General features: G+C 44.5%; 1 protein-coding gene and 1 long non-coding RNA gene across 7 annotated transcripts in view; one reads left to right on the top strand and one right to left on the bottom strand.

The window, feature by feature from the left end:
- Positions 1 to 351: 351 nt before the first annotated feature.
- On the bottom strand, positions 352 to 1,520 carry LOC112546069 (uncharacterized). Its single transcript, XR_012904154.1, has 2 exons — positions 1,383 to 1,520; positions 352 to 1,282 (listed from the first exon to the last, which is right to left on the bottom strand). It is a non-coding gene; the product is annotated as an uncharacterized LOC112546069 (long non-coding RNA).
- An 8-nt stretch (positions 1,521 to 1,528) lies between these two features.
- LRBA (LPS responsive beige-like anchor protein) overlaps positions 1,529 to 26,571 on the top strand; it is a 559,238-nt gene continuing 534,195 nt past the window's right edge. For 4 of the 6 annotated variants that reach the window (XM_075930022.1, XM_075930023.1, XM_075930019.1 and 1 more), the window contains exons 1-2: positions 1,529 to 1,754; positions 2,101 to 2,529. In XM_075930022.1, the coding sequence (XP_075786137.1) occupies positions 2,317 to 2,529 (213 nt within the window). In that variant the 5' untranslated portion in view covers positions 1,529 to 1,754; positions 2,101 to 2,316. Of the gene's footprint in view, positions 1,797 to 1,857; positions 1,960 to 2,100; positions 2,530 to 26,571 lie in introns of those variants that run through there. The other 2 variants (XM_075930020.1, XM_075930021.1) reach the window with 2 other exon arrangements.

Here is a 26,571-nt window from a genome sequence, read left to right as displayed (position 1 = left end):
TCAACTGCAGTGGTTCTCACACTGTGGACTGGGACTCCAAAATGTGTCACATGACCTCCTGTGAATGAGGTTGCCAGGTCTGGATTAGACTTGCTAGAGCTGGGGATTGATGCCTGAGTCCCACAGCCCCAGGCTGAAGCCAAAGCCCAGCTTTGGGCTGCAGGGCTCAGGGTAAAGGTTCCCCGACTGAGTTTGAAGCCCTTGAGCTTCAGTTTTGCCCCCCATCCTTTCCCTGAATGGTGGGGCTTGGACTTTGCCCCCACCCAAAGGAGTGGGGAGTGTGTGGATTTAGGCTTCAACTCCCCCATTTTGAGATAGTGAAGTGATTTTTGTTGTCAGACAGGGGTCATAGTGCATTGAAGTTTGAGAACTCCCACTCTACTGCATGAGGGACTGCATTGAGCTGCTGTGGCCCTCCAGCTGGAACAGTGGTGGCAAGTATCTTGTGTCCCTGCCCTTCATGCTTTTCAAACATTAGCAATCAGTTTAATCCAGAGTTAATTAAGCCATGTTATAGATTTCTAAATGATATATGCTACTAAACTAAATAGTTGAGACCAGAAATCAGTATAGACAATCTAAATGTACGATTCATTATGCTGGTTACTGGTAGCATTTCTCTTAGGGTGGCAGAGAATACAGACCACTCAATTTCACTATTTTTTCTAGTCAGTTTCATTGCACAGGACAGGCAAATTATTTATTTATTTATATTTTTCAAAAAAGTGTTTTCATCGGTATTAAAACAATCACAGAATCGGGCCTGCAGGGATAAGGCTTTGTAAAAGATTGTGCATCTGATACACAGCTGGGCCAAAAATAACCTACACAGGCGCCACAGCCTCAAATATTTTCCCGCACACTCAACTTGAAACATATGAATCATTCTATTAAAGTTGGGCGATTCTTTTCAGGATTGCAGCCTCTGGCCACGCTGGGAGAAAGGAAGAGCGAGAAGGGAGCTGAGGAGGAGGACAGCTCCGAAGAAGGAACACACTGTAGGAGAAAGGGGGGAAAGGATCGGCACTAGCGAGCCAGGTTTCACCCCTCTTCTGACACACTGCACTTGCACACTGCACCCCGTCCCTCTCTTGGGGTCACTGCAGCGACCGGCTTTCCAGAGATGGGAGCAGTGCAGCAATATCGCAGGACAAAAGGGTCCATCGACGTTGCGGGGTCTGCGCGGCGCCTCACAAGCGTCTGGGCTCTCGACGATCAATAACCGAACCCCGACCACAGATCCTGCAGGAGGGAGCTTCCCCGGCCGCAGCGAATCCCGGGGCTTGGGGGGAGAGGGAGGAGGCAGGGTTAGGTGGCCGCCGCGCAGCAGCTTCCGGCCCAGGAGCCGCCTTCCCTGCAGCTGGAGCACGCGGGCCGCTCACCTGTGCACACCTGGGCTCACCTGGGCGCGCGCCGCCGCCGTGGCCACCCCCCCACCGACCCCTGCACCCAGCGCTGCGCCCCGCCCGCTCCGGGCCGCGCAGGCGCACGGCTCCTCGCCCGGCCGCTCTCCCGGGGCTCAGCGCTGTCATGGCGGCAGAGCGGGGCCGCGTTTGCAGCCGCGGCAGGAAGACCGGGGGCTAACGGAGACCGCGGGCTGAGGCAACTTTCGGCTCCTCCGCCGCGGGCGCTTCTCCGCCTCCGCCAGGGGGGGCAGCGGCGCAAGGGGCAGGGCAGCCCCGCTCCCCGCCCCTCAGCCGGGCATTGCAGCCTCGCTCGCTCCCTCCCCTCCGCGGCGCTGGGAGGAGCGCGGGGTGAGCCAGAACTTCCTTCCTGAGTGGCTTGGCGCTGCACCTGTGCGTGCACCCGCGCGCGAAGGGCAGCTGGTGGCGGCGGCTGAGCGCCAAGCCCCGGGGCTGGCGGGAGTGGAGCCGGGCAAGGGGCGCGCCCCCTTGACTCCCCTTTGGAAACCCAGCGCTTGCTGGGGGGCAAGTTCCACGCGTGCAGGGGCGGGGGGAGGTAATTGCTCCCCGGCAGCAGCTACTGCCCTTGGTGCGTGGGAGGGAGGCGGCCGCGGGGAGGGGGTGGGCCACTGCTAACTTGGGGGGGGCCGGCTGCCTTATCGGGGCTGTCAAAGAGCTGGCCGTGTTTGCCTTTCAGGGCTTGGCGTACCTGTCTCGGGGCGGCTGACCCAACCCTAGTGCGGGGGGAAAAAGCCACGATTGTGCGAGCGCTCTCCTCGAAGTCGGGGCTTTTTCGCAAATCGGACTGAAAAGAGAGACGAGCCACCTTGCCTGCCCCTGAAATCACTCCTCATTGGCTGCGGTGACTGTGCCTCTGGCGGCTTAGCTAGTGGCAACCTGAAGTGCGCTCGCTATGGCTAGCGAAGACAAACAGGTTCTTCAGCCAACAGGTGATGGTGGAGGAGGAGGGAAAGGAGGAAGTGCTGCTGAAGTGGGGAATATGCTGCAGCCCTTGAACCCAGGAGTCCCTATCCGAGGCATCAGGATGAAATTTGCAGTGCTGACGGGACTGGTGGAAGTTGGCGAAGTATCCAACAGGGATATCGTGGAAACTATATTTAATCTGGTAAGCGGATCATCTTTCTAACGCTCTATCAGGAGGTGAAGGTGAAAGTAACCAAATACACAGAGAAGAGAAGCAAGGAAAAAACTTGCATTATTTTCTTTTCTGACTCTTTCCTTGTTATTTATTTTCACTCTTATAAATACTAACTAATGGATTCTGGCTAGATTCTCTTTTTGCTGCTTACAGATTTTGCAGATACTAAAGGTAACATGCATGTCTATGTATTATAAAGCTTTTAACAATTGTAAATAGGCGTCAATCTCATTTGCCTGGGGGAAGCTGTAGCTTTTTGCAGCAGTATTTGAGAAACACATCAAAGTGCAATGTAATATACAGTGTTCAACATGTTCAATTGAAGAAGAGGTAACAGCAAAACATGTTAAGTCTCTTGCAACACTTTCCCCATGAAGGTGTAATATTTATGGGCTTGTCTCTAAAGTCAGCAAGTGATAATCCTTTTTTCTTTTATGCATGGAATTTTCATAGTTAAAGGTAGTGGGTGTCCATATGGACTACAGGCAGTCCCCGGGTTACATGGATCCGACTTACATCGGATCCCTACTTACAAACGGGGTGAGGCAACCCCGCACTAGCTGCTTCCCCCCAGCAGACCAGGGAGATGTGGAGCAGCTTTTCTCAGCAGACACCTCAGCTTGAGAATAAAGGACTGAGGGAAGTGAGGTGTGGGAGAATAAAACTGAGCTCTGGAGAAATGTTTTGCTAGAGTTTCCCCTATAATATGTACCAGTTCTGACTTACATACAAATTCAACTTAAGAACAAACCTACAGTCCCTATCCGTACATAACCTGGGGACTGCCTGTACTTGGATTATTAGCAAAAGTTATTGTTCAAGTAGCCTTATTAACAATAAAGTAACCATATTGCATATGGAATTTTCAGTTCAAATTAGTATAGCTTGAATAAAGAATATACTGATTTTAAAAAATATATATTTATTTAGGAAGTTGCCATTTAAACATCAGACATAAAACAATAATTATGAAACCAGTGAGCTTTTGCTTAGTATAACGATAATATAAACATCAGGTCTCTTTCTGTAGTGTGATGTTATATTAGAGCGAGCATCTTTACATTACTATGACATTGTTTTAGTAGACAAGTTTTCAATAGCTTCAGGGTGTAGTTCATAATAAGCAGTATTGAAAACTGTAGGTATTGTTCTGAGTAATCAGCAGCACAGTAGTATAAATAATTCTCAACACCATACTAAGCAAACAGACCAGTTTTGTCTGAATATCTAACACTTGGGCACCCTATTTAGTGTATCTAACTTTTTCTTCTTTAAATTTTTACAACAGAGTGCTACTTTTGCTTGTGGCCTCTCAACTGCTAGTACATGGTTAATGAACATATTGGTATTATTCTTAAGTTGTGTGCTTGCTTTTGATAGATGTCTGAGACTGAGGCTTCTGACAAAGCAGGAAGTGAGAGCACATGCAACAAGTTTAAAACTTGTAGTAAGAAAAGGTCACTTTTACTGAAGAAAGTATATTACTATCTGTACTTCAGGGTTTTTTTTGTTAGCAATGTGCTTTTGCCCATACTTCAGAGTAATAATCTTAACATCTATATTTCTTAGGTCTGTTTATTGACTGTCTGGTTTTTGACTATCTTAATTTGATTGTTTTAAAAATATATAGTTTTCAATATATTTGTGTGTTGGGTTTCAGATTAATAAGTATTGCCCGTTAACATGCTATTTTAGTATTAAAAAGTTGCTGGATCAAGAAGAGAGAGCAAGCAAAGGATCATTAGAATATATGTGTGATTAATGTACACCACCTAAACTTCAGAGAGGGAGTAGGTGCAAGCCATAATCAGTTAGGTTCCCTAAATACCTCAGGTAGGAGAAGTGGAATTCAGTTATTTGCAAATGCTTATTCTACAGTAAACTCAGCTTTAAAGAATGTGAAAGGGAAGGCTCACAGGGAATAGCTGGTGGAGACTTCATTATTTAGGGCAGTGGTCCCCAACCTTTCGTGGCTGCTGGGCGCATGGGGACGGGGCCACTCACGCACCAGGTGTCCGGGGGCGGAGCTGCTCACGCACTGCATTTCCGGGGGTGGGGCCACGCGTGTGCTGTGTGCCTGGGGGTGAGGCCGCCCATGCGCCCTGTGCCCGGGGCCGGCATTGTGTATTTGCCGCGCGCCTGGGGGCAGGGGCTGCCCACATGCCATGTGCCTGGGCCGGCACCATGCATGTGCTGCGCGCCGGGGGTGGGGCCAGCCCAGATGTTTCGGCGGACTCACATAAATGCCCTGGTGGGCGCTGCGTAGGGGACCACTGATTTAGGGCTATAAAGAGCAAATCCAGTTGTCCATATAGGAAGTTCCACCATATTCTGGCACATTGTTTTCATACTTTGAGGACCATTAGTCAAAGGTGAGATGTCGGAGTGGCTGGAAGAATTTGAGCGAAACTTCAGAGATGTGGAAGTCACTATTAATTGCTACCGTTTTTGGCTCTGTTTGAGGTCTTCTATCATCTCCTTCCCGTTGCACCATAGAGAAGCATCATTTAAAAATGATGGAAAGCCAGTGGCCTTGAACCAATGATCTCTACCACTCACAGAGCATAGATGGTTTTTAACTCTTTCACATAGCTTCCCTGGATCAGAATGCAGTGGAGGGGAAGCTGAATAGCTAAACCACTGTTATGCCCTACTTAGAAACTTCACCCAAGCATCACACCTCCTTCCCTTTAACAGGTTCACTTGCTCAAAGCTACATGTTCTTAAGAATATGAGAGTGGCCATAGAGTGTCAGGCCAATGCTCCATTTAGTTCAGTATCCTGTCGTCCAACAACGGCCTATACCAGGTGCTTCAGAGGGAATGAACAGGCTAATGTATAGTGTCCAGTCCTAGATTTTCAGTGATCAGAGATTTAGGGATACCCAGAGCATGGGGTTAGATCACTGACCATCTTGACTAATAGTTGTTGCTGTACCTGTCCTCTATGAACTTACCTAGTTCTTTTTGGAGCTCAGTTCTATATTTGGCCCGCACAGAATCCATCGGCAGTGACTTCCAGAGGCTGATTGTGTGTTGTGCGAAGTCAGGCGTGCCCAAGGGGGAGCATATGGGGCAGTTGTTCCAAGCCCTGGTGATTCAAAAGGGCCACGGGCTGCTGGTTATTACCACCCTAATTGCAGCTATGGTGGGAGCTGGAGTCCTGGCCCTTTACATTGCCATTGGGGCTCTGTGCTACACATTCCAGGTGACTCTGAGGACTGATTGGGGGGGTGGGAGGGAAGGGCAGTGCTGAGGGCTAGCTCCCTCCAGCCTTGTCCCTTCTACCTGAGGCCCTGCACATTCAAAGAGCATGAGTATAGAGCTACTCTTTCTCCCCCCCCCCCCCCACCTTGGCCAGGGTCCCAGTTCGTCTGTTGGCCCTCCTGTGTATAGTACTTGCTTTGTGTTTGTTTTAAACTTGCTGCCTGTTCATGTTTTTGGGTGACACCTGGTTCTTGTGTTTTATGAAAGGAAAAAAATAACATTTCCTTATTTGCTTTCTGTACATCATTCATGATTTTGTAGACTTTTATCACATCCCTCTCTGTCATCTCTTTTCTTGCTGAATGGTCCCTGATATGGAAGTTGTTTCAATCTCGAATCATTTTTATTTCCTTTCTGTTTTATCCAATTCTGTTTTTTTAAAACAAGGCAACCAGAACTGTATGAAATATTCAGTGTGTGGGTGTAGCATGAATTTATGTAGTGACATTGTTATTTTCTGTCTTACTCCTTTCTTAATGGTTCTTAACATTGTTGACTTCTTTAACACTTGAGGCATATTGTGTGGAAGTTTTCAGAGTGATATCTGCAATGATTCCAAGATCTCTTTGAGTGGTAACAGCTAATTTAGACTGCATAATTTCTTATATAAGGTTGTTTTCCAACATGCATTTATCAATATTAAATTTCACGTGCCATTTTGTTGCCTAGTCACTCAGTTTTTCCTTTGTAACTTTTAGTGAAAGCAGACTGCAGTCTTGAGTAATTTTGTATCATCTGCAAACATTTCCACCTCCTTGTCTATCCCTTTCCCCAGATGATTTATGAATGTTGAACAGCATTGGTACCAGTACAAATCCTTAGGGAGACTCTTCACTGTAAAAAATGATCTGTGTGTTCTTACTCTTTGTTTCCTGTGTTGTAACCTGTTATTGATCTATGAGAGAGGATCAACCATCTGATCCCATGACTGCCTATTTTGCTTAAGAGCCTTTGGCAAGGAACTGTGTCAAAAGGTTTTCTGCATGTCCAAATATGCTACATCCACTGGATTTACTCTTGTATACATGTCTGTTTATCCACCTCAGATAATTCTAGTAGATTAGTGAGGCATGATTTCCTTGACAAAAGTCATGTTGATTGTTCCTCAACATACTGTGTTTGTCTCTAGCTATGTTTACATTATGGGTTTTTTCTGGGATACCAGAGGTATATTCACCTCTTGGACCAGATCCTGTTCATCACTTAGGACTAAATCAAGAGTTTCTTTTTCCTTCTGAGTTCCAAAAATAGCTGCCCAAGAAGTTGGGGATCCATCTGATCCCAGGCTCCATGCAGCGCTACCCCGTTGAAACGCCACCGCAGCATTTCAAAGGGGAGGCGCATGCAATTAATCGCACGATTACATTTTTTAATTGTGCAATTAATCGCAATGAAATTTTTTAATCACTTGACAGCTGTTAAATTAATAGTATATCAACAGGAATATACTACTAACTACCTGACTAGGATGGTGACCGTGACCATCGGGGGGATCAGAGAGGTTACAAACAGAAAATAATGAGATTTAAAATGTTTAAGTATATTAGAAGTAGGAAGCCTGCTAAAAAAACACTGGGGCCTCTGGACAATCGAGATACAAAAGGAGCAATCAAAGATGATAAAGAGAAGACTAAACGATTTCTTTGTTTTAGTCTTCATGGCTGAGGATGTTAAGGAGATTCCCGAACCTTCACTGTCCTTTGTGGGTGATGAATCTGAGGAACTGTCCTAGATTGAAGTGTCATTAGAGGAGGTTTTGGAACAAATAGAAAAACTTAACAGTAACAAATCACCGGGACCGTATGGCATTCACCCAAGGGTTCTGAAAGAACTCAAATGTGAAATTGCGGAACTAACAACTGTCGTTTGTAACCTATGCTTTAAATCAGCTTCTATACCCAAGGACTGGAAGATAGCTAACATAACGCCAATATTTAAAAAGGGCTCTAAAGGTGACCCTTTACAGACTGGTAAGTCTAACGCCAGTACTGGGCAAATTAGTTGAAACAATAGTAAAGAATAAATTTGTCAGACACGTAGAAGAACATAATTTGTTGGGCAAAAAGTCAACATGGATTCTGTAAAGGGAAATCCTGACTTACTAATCTATTAGAGTTCTTTGAAGGGGTTAACAAACATGCAGACAAGGGGGGGGGGGCAGTGGATATAGTATACTTGGATTTCCAGAAAGCCTTTGACAAGGTCCCTCACCAAAGGCTCTTGCGTAAATTAGGTTGTCATGGAATAAGAGGGAAGATCTTTTCATGGGTTGAGGACTGGTTAAAAGACAGGGAACAAAGGGTAGGAATAAATGCTAAATTTTCAGAATGGAGAGAGGTAACTAGTGGTGTTCCCCAAGGGTTAGTCCTAGGACCAATCCTATTAAACTTACTTATAAATGATCTAGAGTATGGGTCGGGACTGAAATATGGGTTGCCATTACATTTCAAAAGTGTCGCCAGGTATCTTCCCTAGGAGACTCTTAAGGAGCCATTCACACATTTTTTGAATTTCCCTGGGTCACTGAGTCTTCCTGAATTGTCAAAATGGGTCCTCATCTGGAAAAGATTGAGAACCGCTGATCTAGAGAAAGGGGACTCCAGCTGATCCCCAGCTCCATGCAGTGCTGCCCTTTGCAGCGCCTCGGAAGCGTTTCCAAGGGGCAGTGCATTAGGAGCCTGGGATCAGCTGGGGACTCCAGCTGATCCCCAGCTCTGTTGCAAACCCCCTTTGAAGTGCTGCTGTGGTGCTTCAAAGGGGTTTTACAACAGTGGAGCTGGGTATCAGCTGGAGACCCCAGCTGATCCCCGGCTCCAAATGCGCTGCCCCTTTAAAGAGCCAAAATGGCACTTCAAAGGGGCAGCGCAAGCAGAGCCGGGGATCAACTGGCGCAGCACTTCAATGTGCAAAAATTAACACGTTAAACCTGTCCTGAGTTAATCACAGGCATTAACACATGTCAATTGACAGCCCTCATTATTTTTCAAATGTGGAATTTCTATCTATAGAGCTTGTGCTACTGTTTCAGTCACTTTTTACTATATTTGGTTCTATTCTTTCTTTCATATAAAGTTCCACTGGCCTATCAGCATGACCGTGTCTCATCTCTTTCTATATAAAAAAAGTTTTTCCTGCTTTACGTCACTCTGTAGCCCACAGGAACAAGCCCCACCACCCCCAGCCTGGCCCTTCCCAGGGCCCATGCGGAGGCCTGGGGCTGCCTGTGGCCAGGCCCTCCTCTCCTCCTCCTCCTCCTCCCAGCGGTCAGAGGAAAGCAGGGCCAGTGCAGTTCTGGCCTGGCCCCTCCCGGCGAGGTCTCTCCAGAATTCTGGGGGGGCACCATGAGTCTCGCAGCCTTTCCCCTCCCCCTGTGGTCTGAAGGAGTGGAAGCTATAAGCTGTATGGCCCTTCCTCTCCCCCCACCTTCCTGATATTCGGGGGGGGGGGGGGTGGGAGGAAGCCTCACAGGAGAGGGCTGGGCCTGGCCATGCTGAGGCTTCAGTCTGGCCAAAGCTGCCAGAGCCTGGGCAGGGAGAGGGCTGGGCCTGGCTGTTGATTGGAGGGTGGGGGAGAAATAGGGTTGCCAGGTATCTGATATTCTACTGGACAATCTGGTATTTGTGTTCTCTGGTTAAAAAAAAAAAAATCAGAAAATACCGGACACGTGCAATGTCCGGTATTTTCTGATTTTTCTGGCTGCGCACCAGACAAACCTGGCGTGGGCAGGGAGAGCAGCTGGAAGGCGGGGCCACGATCGGTGCTAGTAGCTGTGATTGCGCAGAAGTCTGGCGGGGGGTGGGAGGAGTGGCTGGGAATCCCAGCTGTACCCCCTGTCCCTTCTAGGCTTCTGCTCAATCACAGGCTCCCAGTGCTGATCGAGGCCCCGCTTTCCAGCCTGGGAATCCCAGCTGGGAGGCAGGGCCATGATCACTGCTCTGGGAGCGCTAGAAGCCTAGTGGGGGTGGGGGGAGTGGCTGGGAGGCGGGGTGCAATTGGCGCTGGGAGTTCTCTACAATCATTTCAGCTGAAGGATAAAAAAGAGTTCTTCTAAATTCTTCTATAGCCTTAGCTTTAGAGGAATAGAAAACAATGAAAATAGCATGCTCATTTGCACAATTACTTCTAAGCCTCTTTACGTAGAGTTGGTGTAGGATGAAGACTGTTTATTATAAAGTTAAACATAGCATGTGTGTTTGTGGCAGTGTTTTTTTTTTTTTTTTTTTTTTTTTTTTTGCTCGATAAATTTTTAGCTTGTGCATTCAGTATTTTTTGGGAGACCATCTGGCAATCCTAGGGAGAAGGCCAGGCATGGCATCGCCGTGGCTTCAGTCAGGCCCAACCCCCTGGCAGTAGGAAGGGGGGGTTAGAAGGGGCCTGGTCTGGTTTGAGGCGGGAAAGGGGTCTGGGCTGGTGAGGGGGTGGAGAAGGAGCAAGGGGTGGAGATGGAAAAGGGACATGGGCTGGTACAGCTCCAGGCAGCGGGAGGGAGGGGCCCAGGCTGGTGTGGCCACAGCCTGGCCTTTCCCAGTGGCCCAGAGGAGAGAAGGGGTTTGGTGAGCATAGAGAGCAGGGTGCACAGCCCCCAAATTACTATATATTTTAGGATTTACCATATTCCACCAAATTTCCAATGGTAGGACTGGCCCGGCTGGAGCAGCCACAGTGCAGCTAACTTATCATCCAATAAATGTGATGTTTACTGGGTAACTGGTTAAATGGTTATCTCTTTACATCCCTATTTAGGTGAGGGGCTGTTCGGGCGAGGCCAGCTGTAGCCCAGGCAGGGGGTTGCTTAGGCTGGGTTCGGTGGTTAATCCGTTGCCCCTTTACATCCCTATTTTAAACATATTCTCAGACCTTACTGTAGACTTGGCAATTTATATTTTACCATGTGCTTGCTGGTTAGGGGAGAACCCTATAGGATTAATCTACCTCAGCCCCCACCCCCCAAAAAAAGAGCAGATTTGACATTCCTGATAACTAAGATTTTTTTTTAAGAGATGAATTCGTGGTTTTAAAAGCTACTTTTGTGGCTTTCAGTATACGTTGTAAATAAACATGAAAAAATCACAAGCCCAAGTTTAAAAAACCCTTTATAGAAAATAGAAATCCTGTCAAATGATATTGCTGACAAGTTCAGTCTAGTTGTGCACTAACTCCAAGTGTGCTGAAAACAAAATCTTTAACTATTGTTCATGAATATGTTGGAATATTCCAGTGTCTACTGAATTGTACTTCCAGAATGCTTGTCAAAGGAGTTGTCCATCCTTTGACCACCAGTGGAACACTACTTCACTCTTAGAAACTTTGAAATAAATCTGTTCTCTTTCAGACACTCCTTTCAGAAAGCCCAGTAGTTCAGCCCAAATTGCATACCATATTGCTTGGTTTCAGCATGCCTTCACTAAATTGTTTGAAGATAAGAAAATGCTGATTATCACAGTGTAACTGATACTGTCGTGTGAATTATGACAATCCTTGGAGATGTCATTGCAGTTGAAATATTGGTCTTTGAAATCATTGAAACTTCTGAAATCCAATAAGCTGAGCTGTGTTTGCATTACTTATGTAATGCAATAAGGATCTTATTTTTAAAAAATTAAGGTTGGACAAAATTGGGCTAAATCAAGACATTTAATTAACACCAATATTAAGAGGACATAGGACCTATTAAGCAAACTTTGAAAACCAAACACGGGGTACGTGTAGACTACATGCTTCTTTCGAAAGAAATTGTCTAGACAGCCACAACTTTTTTTGAAAAAGCGATCTGCATTTTCAAAAGTGAGCATCCAAGCAATCTGGATGCTCTCTTTCGAAAAAGCCCTGTTTTCATTCAAGAATGCCTTTCTTCGAAAGAGCTCTTCCTTGTAAAATGAGGTTTACCGCTGTCGAAAAAACCGCCGGGGTCTTTCGATTTAATTTTGAAAGAACATGGCAGCAGTCTAGATGCAGGTGAAGCTTTTTAGAAAAAAGGGCACTTTTTTCCAACCCCCCCCCCCTGTAGTCTAGACAATAGCCATGGAGAGTAGAAACGTGCAACATGAGAAATATAATTTCTGTTGGTTTCTTGCAATCAGTATTTTTCTGTGGTTTTGTAACTATTATCTGAATGTTGAATTCTCTCATATAATACTTTCTATCAATGGATCTCAAAGTGCTTAACACTTGCCTTGCAACTCTCCTATGAGATAGATAAGCATCCTTGTTTGCAGATAGGAATTTGGATATTGAGACTGTCTTTTCATGGGAAGCAATGCAATTTAGCAAAGTAGGTAAGAAAGTAGATCTGACAGCTAATCCTGCTTGTGACTGGAGACTTCTGAAGCTTTGAAATGGTCACTTAGCTTCTCTGATTTTTTTTCATCTTTTAAATGTGGGTAATGCTTTTCTGCTAGACAGATGACTTCTATATAGCATATTAAGGCATTTTGAGATTTTCGGGTAAAAGTAACTGTCCTTTTTAGAGCTGTGGGACCTGGAGCCAGTCAGCCCTGTTCTGAAGCAGAGCCCTGTTAAGAACAGTTTGGGGCTTTGTAGTTTGTCTCACAAGCACTTGGTTTCCAATAAAGGTTAAAAGATCTCAGTTGAGGGAGGAAATCTGCAGTAAGCGGGTTGGTCCTGAAGAAGGCAGTGGAGGCAGAGAATCTGTAAGATTGTAGATGCAACTGCAGAAGACCTCAGGTTACTGGGGTAGGGACAACTGAAGTGCTGAATTGATGGTGGGAGGAAATGAAGAAGAAATACTGAGACAAGGCTAGTGGCATAGCGTCAGTTTGTTCCTTAACTGAGGAGGCAGGCCAGTGGCCTATGTTATGTAGAAAGTAAAATGAGAAGCCCACAAACTAGAAACAGATTTTGGGAGTTTCTGGTGTCTCTGCCTTCACCCTGAATCTGCTAGATCAAATTTTTCTTTGGCTTTTACCTTTTTTTTTTAATCGAGCTAAAACTTCTAACATCTGCATTCAGAGCCGGTGGACTTTGTTTGCACTGTAATATTCATGTAGCGTTTTCTGGTAGTATCCACAATCTATGTTGTAGAAACCTAAAATAAGGTCATTCTGTGTCACGATAGACTTCCTGTATGAAAAAGACAGAGAATAGAGGAAAAAGTTACATCTTGTGTGAGGTGAAAATTATCTACTGTATGTTAATTTGTCTGTTCAAGAATTCCTCCAAAATGGTAAGAGCTAGGAGCACCAAATTCAGAACCTGTCGTTCTGATGGGTTCTTGCTCCATCGATGATAATCAGAAGGCTGCTTGTGTGTGTGTTCAATGATCTGTGCTGTGTTGACTTATTCAGCAAACCCTGATAGAACCCCCAAAGACCAAAAATCTGATAAGGATTGAAGGTTTATTGTTAAGCGAAGTACAGTAATAGTTGTCAGTAGACTTTAATGAACCACTATGCATATGTAATCCATAACAGTGGAATAACTGGGTGGTCCCACTGCTTTCAGGTCAGACGAAGACTGTTGTCCCAAGACACCACTTTATATACAGGTACAAACAAGTTACACATCACTCCTGATGTGTCACTTGCCACCCTCTGATGCTTCTTAGATACCACCCATCATCTTGTTACATCATGGTTTGATTAGATCATCTCTATCCATCATGCTGTCATTTTAGACCCTTTCCTGAACCTCGGTCTGTATCTGTGGGGAGTGGGTACCAAGGTCTTTTTTAATGAGCTGGTGTTGCCATGTGCTTTTAAATTATGACCAGTACCAATTACTGTTTTACAGTCAGTAGCTAGTACCAATTACTGCCCTATACCTGGGCCTATTACCCTCAGTAGTGTTTTGCACCCTCAGCCTTGTTTGTGACAAGTTCTGTGAACAGGGGCCTGCCTCTTGCTCACATCTTAACTTTGCTTTATATTAGCCATGTTTTGTCCATTGTTTGCTAGGCCTAAGACGAGGCCTGTGCTACATGGGCTTATGTTTTAGGCCTTCATCTTACTAAAAATACAACCCTTCTGATGTGTGCTAGGGTAGTCATCAACCACAGCCAGGCCCTGCCCTTTTCTTCACAGAAAAGTTCCCTTAATTCCTCCACTTGCAACATGTAGCTGTGGAATTTCCTTTAAAAGGAAGGAGAGGTGCAACATTCTCTCCTGACACCTCTACAAGCTTTATACCATCATAATGGTAGATGCATTCTTAGTCAAGTATGGTCCATTTCAGTTGTCAGTGTTAAACCAATTATTTAGATGTGCAGGCATGATTTTGACCAAGCCGGTGCTGTGGTTCGTGGACACTTAGGTCTGTCTTACACTACAACAGTGTTTCCCAATTGGTGCTCTGCGGAATCCCGGGGTTCTGCGAAGCAAAAGTAAGGGTTCCATGAGAATGTGGCACTCCCCCACTCCCTCTTAAAGAGACAGCGTCTATTTTGCAGCTTTTTATTTTTATTTGTTTTGCTTGACCAGTTCTGGTGGGTCTTTTTTTTTTCTTTTTTTGTTTGACAGATTTTATCCTGGGAACCCTAGGGGTTCCTTGAAATTCTTTTAAGTTGAAAAGGGTTCTGTAGCCAAATAAAATTGGGAAACACTGCACTACAAGATAGAACTGTAGTTTAGCACTGAGGACTGGATCCCATTCAGTGTTCCCTCTAAGCTGCATGGCAGCACAGTTTCACAGGTGATTAATCAGCCCTGCCTAGTCAGAGGCTCAGGGGTCCATGCTTGGAGCTCACTGACAGGGTAGGGCTGATTAATTACCTGTGAAGCTGTGCTGTAGATAGAACTAGGAAGGGAAAAGGAAAACTATTAATAGTTCATAAGCAAGCTCAAAGTCATTTATGGCGTGACTGAGGAAGGAGAGGTGAAGGAAAGAGAGAGGAGGCAGTCACCCTTGGCACAAAAACTCCCACCATAATAGAGTTACTGGGTTTACTTAATGCTAAATTCAACAGAAAGACCATTGAGGGAAATATTTTGAAAGGACTTAACTGAGTTTTAGTGCTACGCCTTACGTTGACTGGTAGGAAATGAAGGAAGGTCAAATGGCTGAGGTTATGCTTAACTGTATAAATGTAAAGAATAAACTTTAAAAAACCCATCAAATAGTCTGTTAGCACTTTAAAGACTAACAAAACATGTAGGTGGTATCATGAACTTTTGTGGGCACAGCCCACTTCAGAAGTGTTATCTGAAGAAGTGGACTTTGCCCACGAAAGCTCTTGATACAATCTACATGTTTTGTTAGTCTTTAAATTACTACTAGACTGTTGGTTGTTTTTTAAAGTTTATCTGTACAGACCAACTCGGCTACCGCCTGAAGCATATAAATGTAGTGAATTGACCAGCTTACTGAGATATTTTTAGATTGCAAACCTAACCCAGCTAAAATGGGCTACCTTATCGTGCATGTTATAGGTTGGCTGATGTGACATAACTAGGATAACTGTAACTAAGGGGCATTCACCAGTGACCTAGAGAAGATTATGCTTTAAATACAATACACACTTTCATTTAATCTGAAATGCTGCTTTTGAAACTGGATCAGCATGGTGAAACACTAACAAGCTATATAAATTCACATAAAGCTAGATAAGCTGTTCTCCATCTGTGGGTTGGGGTCATCGGGGCTGGCATAAGACTTGCTGAGGCCAAAGCCCAAGGCCCACCATGGGGAGCATAGCCAAAGCCCCAGGGCTTCAGTAGGGCTCAAGTCACAGGCCCCCCAACAGGGGCTGAAGTCCTTGGGCTTTGGCATCCCCAACAGGGCTGGCATGTTACAATCACCTGAGTAAATCCCACATATTAACCAGACACTTCCCCAGGTCACTTTCTGTTGATCAAATAGCAAAATCAATTTCTCTTCTCTTCTACTTCAGATATACTGCAGTTGCATTTAGCTCCAAGTTTACCTTCCGAGTATGCTTTTTCTCATGGGAAGTATTCATTGGAAACTTTTCCACTTGAACCTTTCACTGTCTTTAGTGGTCAGGTTCTCTGAAGCTGTTGAATCCTAAACTCTATATTCATCATCTGTGTAAAGTAGTGGTCTGGGTTGAAGACTCAGCTAGTGAATTGCCAAAACATAGAGGTATTAAGACTTTCTTAACCACCCTAGTGTCTATAGATTTTTAACATCTAAGTCAGCTGAGATACTTGACAGATATCTAATTTACAAAGAGGAGTGCACAAGTGTTGGTTATCCTAACTTAAAGCAAGGTAAGGGTTTGGTTGTGCCAGGAAAATAGGATGTGCCTGAAGTGGGTTTGCTTCTATAAAACCATACTGAAAAGAGACTGAACCCTCTCCCGCCCCAAATCTGGGACTGCCCCAGCCCTAAGCCTCTCACTCCCAGGTGCCCTTTAGGGAGGGGAGGGAACTTCATTTGTATGGGGACATTGCTAGTTGTTCCCTTTCACCAGGGAGCAACAGAAAAACACTGTTTTCTGCATTCCTCATGCTAGCTGGGAGGGGTTGGGGTTGGGGGCCTGCAGAGGGCAGATGAACTTGCAGTTGCCCCAGCTGGGGGACATGCACTCCTCGCCCCAGCTATGCCTACTGGTGTTGTAACAGCCCTAGACAAGTGCTTCTCACCTAGCCCCAAGCTGCTATGGTGAGAGGGGGCTGGGGCAGTCCTCTCTCCCTTGGGAAGCCTGCATATTGAACCCTTGGGAAGCCTGCATATTGAACCCTTCATCCCCAGTCCTATCCCAGAGCAATGATTTAAATGAAGCATGTACAATTGAATGTTATTTTCCAAAAACAAAAATTGAGTTAAGGACCTAAGCAATGCCAGAAATTTTCTACATACAATAAAACAATATGGTGACCTTATAAGCTATAATTGTGGTTTACCTAGTTGCATATCAGTCAGCTAGCTTCTTGCATGTTTTGAAAGAAGTGGGCCTATTCATATGCTTGTCTCATTTTAGGAGTTGTGAAGTTTTTATGCTGACTCCTTACTTCTGGGTAATAAGTTCATTAATAGAGACCTTTCTCGTTGCATAATTCAAAAGAATATTTTAAGACAGTTCCAGTCAGGAATTTGAAGTAGTGGTTTTTGTGACCCAGGAGTATTCCATGCTTAGAGAGAGGCATGGAGGAAGGCATAGTGTTAACTGTTGGAATGGATTTACAGTGTCAAGATGGGCATCAAGGCTGGGAAATACGGGGAGACATGGAAAAAGTTAATGATTAGATTATTAGGGGAGGGCAGAATAGTGCATGTTGTTTGAAGGAGAGAACCAGAAAGTCTGTAGTTGGTAAAGTGGAAGTAGGCAGGTTTAAAACCTATGAAATCAGATCAGATTGAGATTTTTGGCAACTGTTTTATATGGACTGTCAAAGCTAGGGATGTGAATAGTTAATTGGCCTGCTGTGGGTAATAGTGTTACCAGATGGCTTAAAAAAAAATACCAGACACACTTGATCTCAGATCGGGGAGTGGAGCTGGTCGGGGGGAGCAGGACTGGCTGGGGAGCGGGGAGAGACAATCTGCCGGGCGGGAACGGGGAGCGGGGTGAGTCCGGCCCCAGAGATTCCATCCCACACTGGCCCCCTCCTCTCTACAGCGTAGTTGCGTACACCTGGCTGATAGACACGCTCACGCAGCCTGAGTGTGTGTACCAGCCAGGTAGTATGCAACTATGTACTGATACTAATAATCAGGGCTTGACAAATAATGTAATCTACTCACCTGGGGCGAGTAGATTACAACTCGGAAGAGCCGGCACGGAACACAAAACGGCGCAAAACCGCGTGGCTGGCAAGCGGGGCTTGCCGCCGCTTGGTGAGCCCTGCTCATATTAATAAAACTAGCTTATTAATTAGAAAAACCGGACATTTATATGTCCGGTATTTTCTCAATTTGTTTCCTGGACAGAAAGCTCAAATACCAGACTGTCCGGTTCAAAACCAGACACCTAGCAACCCTAGTGGGTAGAGGGCTGCTCCAGTCCCTCCTGGTCCCCATGCCGCAGCAGCTGTCCCTGCCAATCCCTCCTTTAATTAGTTAACTGGTTAAACACTAAATTTAACTGGCTAACTAATTAAATGGGATTTTAAATCCCTAGTCTGAGCTGCCTGTTTTTTGATGTACCTCAAAGACTAACAAAACTTGTAGTTGGTGTCATGAGCTTTCGTGGGCACAGTCCACTTCTTCAGATGACCTGGACTTCCAGTACTCTGGTCATCTGAAGAAGTGGGTTGTGCCTACGAAAACTCATGATACCATCTACATGTTTTGTTAGTCTTTAAGATGCTACTAGACTTTTTTTTTTTTTTTTTGTTACAGACTAACTCGGCTACCCCTCTGATGTTTTTTGATGGTTACCAGTTCTGGCTCTCAGTGGTCTGTGGTGGTGTTCAGTTCTCTTTTACCCATAACTATCTTTTGAGAGCTCTGTAGTCAGTGGAAGAGTTAGTAATACTGAAAGGCAATATAGTCTTCCCATGGTTCTGGCAAATTTTCTGGTTTGGCACTAGTCAGGTCTTGAGGGTGCAGAATAGAGAGGTTCAATTATTTTATTTTTTTATTCAGTGTGAACATTCTTTATGATCATTTGAATGATGGCTGCATATATTATTGCATAGATTAATCAAGCTTTACAGTTTTGTCATTAGATGTGAGAGAGCTGCTTGCGAGTCTTCAGTGTTTCTGAATATGAAATGCTTCAAGAATATATTCTGGTAGAATATCTTGCATGCATTGAATTTAATACATGTATCTTACAAAAAAGTTTCTCTAGTAAGTGGGTCAATCTGGAAAAAATCCTTGTTCCTAATTACAGTTATACAACTGGCAACTGTCTGCCATTCAAGTATCTCCATAACCCTCTAGAGGCCTTGTTGGCCAGCTCATAATATTTTGTATGAGGTTTTTGGGTATTCACTTGACCTAATTATTAACTTCCTAATTTAGATTATATTTTGCTTTAACTAATTGTTAATTTTTATATTGCAGAGCCAGTGTAGAATCACTGTCTCCAATTACATGACCATATTTTTGTCTTTTAAAAGCTTGTTCAGTGGTCAGTTCTTTCTGTTCTAGTAGGCATCCAGCTTTCATCTACCTGAGAGCCCTGTAGTAGATTTCCAGGAGTCTGAGATTCTTTCATGTACATAAAACTGAAAACACTCACTATTCTTTTGTAGTACCAAGTATGGCTAGTGGAGACAGGTTTTTAACTTGTACTTGTGAGTAGTCCATATTTAGGGTGGAAAGTGATCAGACTTCCTACAACCAAACCTGCCAACTGGTGGCAACGCATGAACAGTTATAACTACTACTCTTTCCGTTGCACTGTAGTTTCAATGCCGGCCTTGTAATCTCACCAAGTGTTAGCATTTATTTAGTGCTGTAAGGTAGGAATGTAAAATCCTGTTTAGTTAGTTAATTGGTTAAATGTTAACTTTAGCTGGTTAACTGATTAAAAAGAAGTGGATGGTTGCTGCTCCAGGATGGCTGCTTCTGACCCTGAGCTAAGTTGCTGGCTCCCAACCCATGAGCCCGCATGAGCTGGGAGCCAGCAGTCCCCCACCCAACTATGGTTGCCACTTCTGGCCCCTCATGAGGCTGCTGACTCTGGTGCTGCTCCTGAGTAACTGTTCACCATAACCTGTTCACATCTAAACCTCCACAAACTGTTAAGATAATAGCATATAGTTTCAACTGAGAAGCAATTTATGCTGGGAAATTGTAATATCTTCCACTCCAGTATATTCCAATGAGGTTCGAAGAATGGGTGTTCTTGTAAGCATGTTTTTCAGTTTGTACCTGGAAAATTCTACATTTTATTTTTAGAACTATCAGAGGTGATAAGTGATTGTGAATGAGTGAGAGCTGGGGTTCTCTGCATCTCCCAGGAAATGTTCAACCCTTTGGGGCTGACAGCTAGAGTGCCCACTCCTCATCTGGTGCTGACCACCTGTCCTGTCAATGTGATATGAACTACACACTACAGCCCTACTGCTGCCTTCTTGTGAGGGATTGGGGGAGGGTGTTGAGGAGAGCCCAAGCCTAGCCAGTGTCCAGACTTGGGCTCTCCTCGTGTGGAGGGATTTGTGAGGAGAGGTGACAGTAGTAGCTCTCCTCTGACAGCCAGAGCTTTCTCCCTGCCCTGCCTCAGGGCTGATAGCCTGAGCTATGAGCCTACAGCTGGCTCAATTTCGCAGCAGGGAGGTTGCCAGCACTGAAATTGATGTTCTTGTTGGTTTCATGGCTGTTTCTATTTCACATGTGGTCTCTGGCTTGTGGGCACCCTATGGGGCCAGCAATTCAGCTTATCATCCCTGAGGCAGGGTGGAGGGTCTCCAGCAGTGAAACATCCCTCCTTCCTCTCCCTTGGGGGCTAACAGTTGAGCTAGAGCCAAAATGTGAAATAGGAGTCATGAAACTGACAGATGTGTCAGTTTCACTGCCAGTAGGCTCTCTGCTGTGAAATTGAGCACTGCATGACCTCCTGGGTCAGGCTGTCGGTGTGGGAGCTTTGGGGAGCATGGCTGACAGGTCAGGCTGTTGGGCTGGGGGCTCCAGCTATGAGATGGCATCAGTGGATAGCTGGTGGGGGGCGGACAGCTGAGACACCCATGCATATATCTGAGGCTTCCACCTGCAGGACTGCCTGGCTACACTTGTTAGTGCCCACAATGGCCCATTTCAGTTGATGGAAATGCTCTTGGTGAGGATGTGCACTGCCAACAGAAGCAGCATAGAGTGGCTGTGAACCAGTGTGTCAGTTAGTGCTATTATCAACTTGATTTAAGTGGACTTACTGTTGTAGTGTAGACAGGCCTTTATTGACCTTTAGTTGTTGTGCAGTTCTCCAAGCAACCAATTTGCTTTTTAGGCTTTTTGGCCCACTCTGGTACCTAACTGCAAGCTGGACTCTTCTGACTTCATAGAATAATGACTATAACAGTGAGAAGGCAGGGGGTGTTGAGAGCCATTGAACCAAACTCTAAACCCCTGATGTGATGGAAACCAGCTAAAATTGGGAGTTTGTGGCAGCACCTCTATCACCCCTGCTACTGGCACACATGGAGTAGGGCAACACTGTAACCCAGCCTTATGGAGAAAACTGGGCAGCAAGAGCCATCAGGAGGCAGACAAATTGTCAGGCACCTGGCTGTAGTACTTCAGGGAAGGCTAGTACAGCTTTCCAAAGAACTTCTTCCTAATGTTGTTGCAATGTGACTCTGGTGTCATTTGACCCAAACTAATAACTGTGGGTGGTGACTAGAGTAAGGCAGTTCAGCCAGGTTGAAATCCATCCCAAGAGGTACCTTCTCCTGGGGAAGGCTAGCACATGCTAGTTCTAGTTATGGATCTAGGAGGGATGAACTTGTAACTGGGTGGGGGTGAGGGAACCTAACTGTGTGTTTTGTAGGACTAAAACCCACCAGAGCCCGAGGTTGGAGTTGAGGGTTACTTCTGCTTTCTAGCATGCATGTAGAGGTTTTTAAAAAAAATTCTGAAATATGTTTGCTTTGTAATGGTTTTACCTTGAAAATACATGCCCTTGTTGAGAAGGAATTGTGTTCTAACTAATTACTGTAGGCAGTACTCCTGCAGTACTTTACTTTCATAGCCTTTGGAGAGGAAGTAAAACACTGGTTTGTTAAGGCAGTCTGACTGGTGATAGCCCAGTGGAAATCCAGGATGCTAGGCAGCATTACAACCTCTTGTTAAGAGGAAACGTAATGAAGGTCTCTGCTCAAATGATTTGAGGACTGGGAGTTGGAAATGTTTAAGTGGGTGGCACTAGGGAACCATGCAAAGAAATATAGGTGCAGTTATCTAGAAACTAATCTTGGGGTGTGATAGAAGCAGAGATTCTGCTGCTGCAGAATTCTTGTGACCCTGCTTGACATGATTGGGAGACCCCTCACTAGCCACAGCTATTGTTTGAGGTCATCTGCAGGCTCTCAGGAAAGGGTCCTATTTTCTAGTTAGTGACCACAACTGTAAGTGATGATAGCACAGTTCTGGGCATATGGTAAATTTTGTGTGTGCAGAATCACTGAATAGTTGGATGAGCCTTCTTACAATGTATGTTTTCCTTTGTATGCCTTATTTTGAGACTTTTCCATAATCTATTAATGGACAAAAGAGTACAACAAGACCAAATTTAAAGACTACAGTAGCATTGTACATCTAAAACTCTACAGTTATAATATTTGCTGTTTTGGCAGGAATATTAATTGGTTCAGTAGGATCCTGTAAGCAAATAATGCTGAAAATGGCCTTTAATTGATGTTTAAATAGAAAATGTCAAGTGCATTACATAAGGCTTAAAGAAATAAGCTCCTTGTTCCAAATATGGGCCCTTGTGAACAATGAGGCAGAGTCACAGTGACTGCTAATAAAATTTTTAATAAAGCATTCTCAAGAAAAACATCTAACCACTTAAGCCCCATTCTTGTCTCAGTATTGTATAATTATTGGATATATGGAGAAGTCTAGCAATGTCATCTTTTTCTTTGTTTTGCCAATTTTTAGGTGACACTACTCACATTATTGGAAATGTAGCAGTAAATGTATTTAACTGCTATATAACACTAACCTGCTTAGATAACACTGAATCTGGTAGAAATTCTTAGCTAACGTTGGTACTGTTTTTATAGGGTACAAAAGAGCTTATTCCTTGCAATGTTGTCTGTAATATTTCATTGCAAGCATATTTTGTTGCATCATCCCTAATACTTTGTAAGGGTTGTTTACTGGATAGCCTGTAACTTAATTTCTTTCATTAGTATGTGGACATATCAGAAAATGAAGTAGGGGCTTAAAATTAGCTATCTAAATCTTTATTTAGCCATAGTATTGACCTCTCACTGAAGTACAGTTCCTAAGTCCTACTTGAAGGATGCTTGCAAAGCTGCTACCATCTTTTAATCCAGCTGTTGCCAGGGATGTCAATAGTTTATTAAAAGAAATATTATAGCAGGTATAATAAGCAGGAGATAGACTGTATATCTGTTTCCCTCTATCTGTGAAACCTTTTAATGCATAAAAACCTTTAATCTGAATGTGTTGGACAAACTTTCTGAAGTAGCTACAAGAGTGTTTTGTCTCCATATTTTATTTAATGAAGTACAGTTTAAAAACAAGCTGGAATGGGAAGCTTGGACATTCAGTTATAGGAAAAATAATCAAATGTGGGAACACATACCTTCAGGTATCTTTTACTTGTTCATCCTAACCACCATTTTGTCCATTGAAATTGATTATGTCCATCATAGATTGCATTCTTAAAACTAAGTAAAAATTCCTGTCACTTTGTCTATTAATGTGAAGCCCTAATCCAGTGTGGGGGAGCGTACTGGAAGTTTTAAGCATTAACCAAGCAAAAATATCTGTATTTAAAACACATGAGTATTTGCATCTTAAATGCTGCATATTGGTGAATGGAGTTGAAAGTTGTCTAGGGCATTTTAACTGGTGCCAAAACATTTTAATTTCACTAATATGTCTTATCTGTGGCTTTGGAAAAACAAGCAAAGCCCCTCAGTGTTTTTCAAGTTTGTGCTCCAAATAACTTCTTTGTATTTACATTTCTAACTTAATAATATTCTTGTGTGAACGTTTGATAAATGTCAACAGTTTGTAAATTTTTAGCACTATTTTGTTGAAGGTAGAATAGTTATTCTTAGCCTGCAGAAGTTTAAAACATATTGTTGGTGCAGCCATTACTTTTTATTTCCTTTACTCTTGAATGAGTTTTTGTTTAGTGTTTTTTGTTCATTTATTTCTAGTTTTAAAAATTACTTCATTTTTGACCAGATGCAGCTATCTTATCTTGTGCAGTTTTCCTGTGGCTTTAAGCAGGTGAGGGGAACAAAAAACTTTGATTGTGGCATAACCACAGACATAAGATATAATACTATAATTGTAAGTGGCTTTCTCTTTAGTTTTAAATAGGACTTCTTTGATTTTCATTTCTATGTTACTGCTCTCTTATTTGAGGTCAATATAATCTGGACAGAACAGTTTGAAACATCTCAGATGTGGTGATATTGTTATGGCTTAAGTGGTAGTTCAGTTCAAAAGCCCTGAGACATGGTCTTAATGACCTCTTTCTGGCAAGCATGACACTTTTTTCTTTTATCAGTAGTTGGTAAAACATTTGCTAACGTGTCACTATGGTCGTCTATAATACATTACTTTGTCCTGCTTTGGCGATTGGATTTGGGACTGACTTTGAGATTTCAGTTTTCCAGGAATATTAGAAAGGGAGTACATACTCTTTATATATGTTTCATGAATCTTCAGACCTGCTGTATGAGTGCTGTACTTTTTTGTCCTCATTTTTTAAGTTTTTTAAAGTTTAAGATGAAACCTTTGCTTTAGATTTGTCATGATTCAGGGCTAGCTGCACCTTTTTTACAACCCTTCTAAATCTTCCCAGTGCACCCAAACAAGGGATGGACCCTGCACCTTCACCTCTCAGAGTTTAATCCTGTAATTCTCCCATTCTTGTACTAGACTCGGGGCTACAGTACCCTGTGTACCAATCGTAATTACTCAGCAGGTTGATTGGGGTTTGGCTACCTGTGATTCTTCTCTTCATGTGCTATGACCAGTAGCTAATACAGTGATATGAAATAGCCTTTTCAAAACAATATTATTCAAGCACAATAGTAGGTACAAAGCATGAGATGGGGTTTCAAACAAAATAAATGATCTATCCATACATTTCTCACATGTAGACCTAGCTTATTTCCTACATCCAACCTCTGCAAACTCAATTTGCCAGCACTCCTGCAGTTTTTGCCTCGTTCTTTCCTTATCTTTAGAAGCAGGTTTTTCATCCATCCCAAAGTTCTTTGTTCCACTTTTCACTGGATTTTCCCCACCCTGTGGTTACCTGTAAGACTGACCTTAGCATGGTCAGAGATAAAATGTTAAGGTGGGACACTGATATTGTCTTCTAAATATCCATAGTTATGTTGTGTGAACATAAGGTTGCCTTTCCTGCTTATGTGCTGCTAACCTCTTGAATTAGCCTTCTGTAATCCTATAGCAAACACTAGCAGATGGACATAAATTATTACTATCAGCTCCCATGTCCTTTGCATCCCCAAATTACTGCATTAATTTGAGAAAAATGCTATCTCACCATAAATAATGACGTGACTAGATTTTAATCTGTGAACTTGATTTTGAATTTTTGTTAATTCATTTCCAAATAATTCTCAGAAAATTATTGAAAATGGTGGTGTTATATTGTTACTCTGTTGATGGGACAAATAAAACATGCAGACTTAAAAAAAAATTTTTTTTGTATATAGAATTCCATTAAGAGTACCAGCGACGAGGAGTCCTGTGGCACCTTATAGACTAACTGAAGTGTAGGAGCATGCATCTGACGAAGTGGGTCTTTGTCCACGAAAGCTTATGCTCCTACACTTCAGTTAGTCTATAAAGTGCCACAGGACTCCTCGTCGCTTTTGCAGATTCACACTAACACGGCTACCCCTCTGATTAAGAGTACCAGTGGCACAATCTGTGTGTGAGCATTTTAGGTCTGGGTGCAGAGGGATCTGGCTGCGCAAGGACTTGGTAGTGGGGGAATTGCAGGGGAAATGGGACTCCACGGGGGGGGGGGGGGTCAGGTGATGGTAGTTGAGGCTTAACAGGAGGGTCAGTGTGCTGGGCATGTTGGAATGGGGGACAAGTGCAGCTGATTGGGCTCAGTGGGGTGGGAGTTCAGGTGGGGGGAGGCCTGATGCAGAGAAGATAGGGTTCTAGGTAGGGATGTCAACATGTAGATGACTACACACACTTCTCTTCCCTCCCCCCCCCCCCCCCCCCGTCCCCTTGCTGCCTCTGTATTAGAGGCAGAAAAGTTGGGGGAAGGAGGAGTTGGTACCCCCCCAACCCTTGCACTGATGCCTCTGAGAGGGTGAGGCATGCTGGTGTCCTACAGAGGTAATGGGGAGGAGGCGGGGAGGCTGCCATGAAGCCTGAAGGCTGCCAGGCCCAGGCTTGCCACAGACAGAGGCTGCTCCATGGCAGCAGCTCCTGTCCATGGGTGGGGTGGGGGTCCCAGGTCCCCACGACACGGGCTGCTCTGGAATCCCACAGAGCAGGTTCTGTCCGCAGGGAGCTTGGACCCCGCCTCCCCCCATGGACAGGGGCTGCTGCCTCCCATGCTGCTGCCTTTGTTTCAGAGGCAACAGTGGCAGGGGACTCCCTGGGAGTGGGGTCAGAAGCACACTCGCTGCCGGCCCTGCCCCCAGGAAATATTGAATAGTTGTTTAACTGCTACGACTATTCAATTACACGCTGTCTAACATCCCTCATTTCAGGTGCAGGGATGTAAGGTTTACTTGCGGGAGTTGAGTGCAGGATGGAGGTTTGGCTGCACATGGGGTGGGAAGACAGGGGAAACAGCTGTCCTGCCAGTGATCCCTCCCCAGCCGTGGCTGAGGAGTGATGGAGTCAGGAGGTGGGAGTGGGGTCACTGTAAGAGGACCTGCTGCTCCTCTCCACCCAACCTCCACCACTGAGTCCCAACCCACCAAGCCTTACTTCCTGCATCTAGAACTCCCTGCTAAACTCTCCCCATGACGCAGAGCTTACTGCAGCCCAGGTAAGTTTCTGGGGGGTTGATCTAGCCCAGCACTGTGTGCTGCACATGGGAGAAGGGGGTGGAGGAACTCTGGCTCTCTTGTGGTCATCTTCCTCCTCTTTCCTTTTCCCCGCCCCACTGACCTGCTGGGACTAATCTCTCTGGGGTGCCAGAGCATCTGCGGATACCCCCACTGGACAGTCA

This window comes from Pelodiscus sinensis, chromosome 5, assembly GCF_049634645.1.
Source record: "Pelodiscus sinensis isolate JC-2024 chromosome 5, ASM4963464v1, whole genome shotgun sequence".
NCBI classification, from domain to species: domain Eukaryota; kingdom Metazoa; phylum Chordata; order Testudines; family Trionychidae; genus Pelodiscus; species Pelodiscus sinensis.
This window is presented reverse-complemented; position numbering and strand designations above follow the sequence as displayed.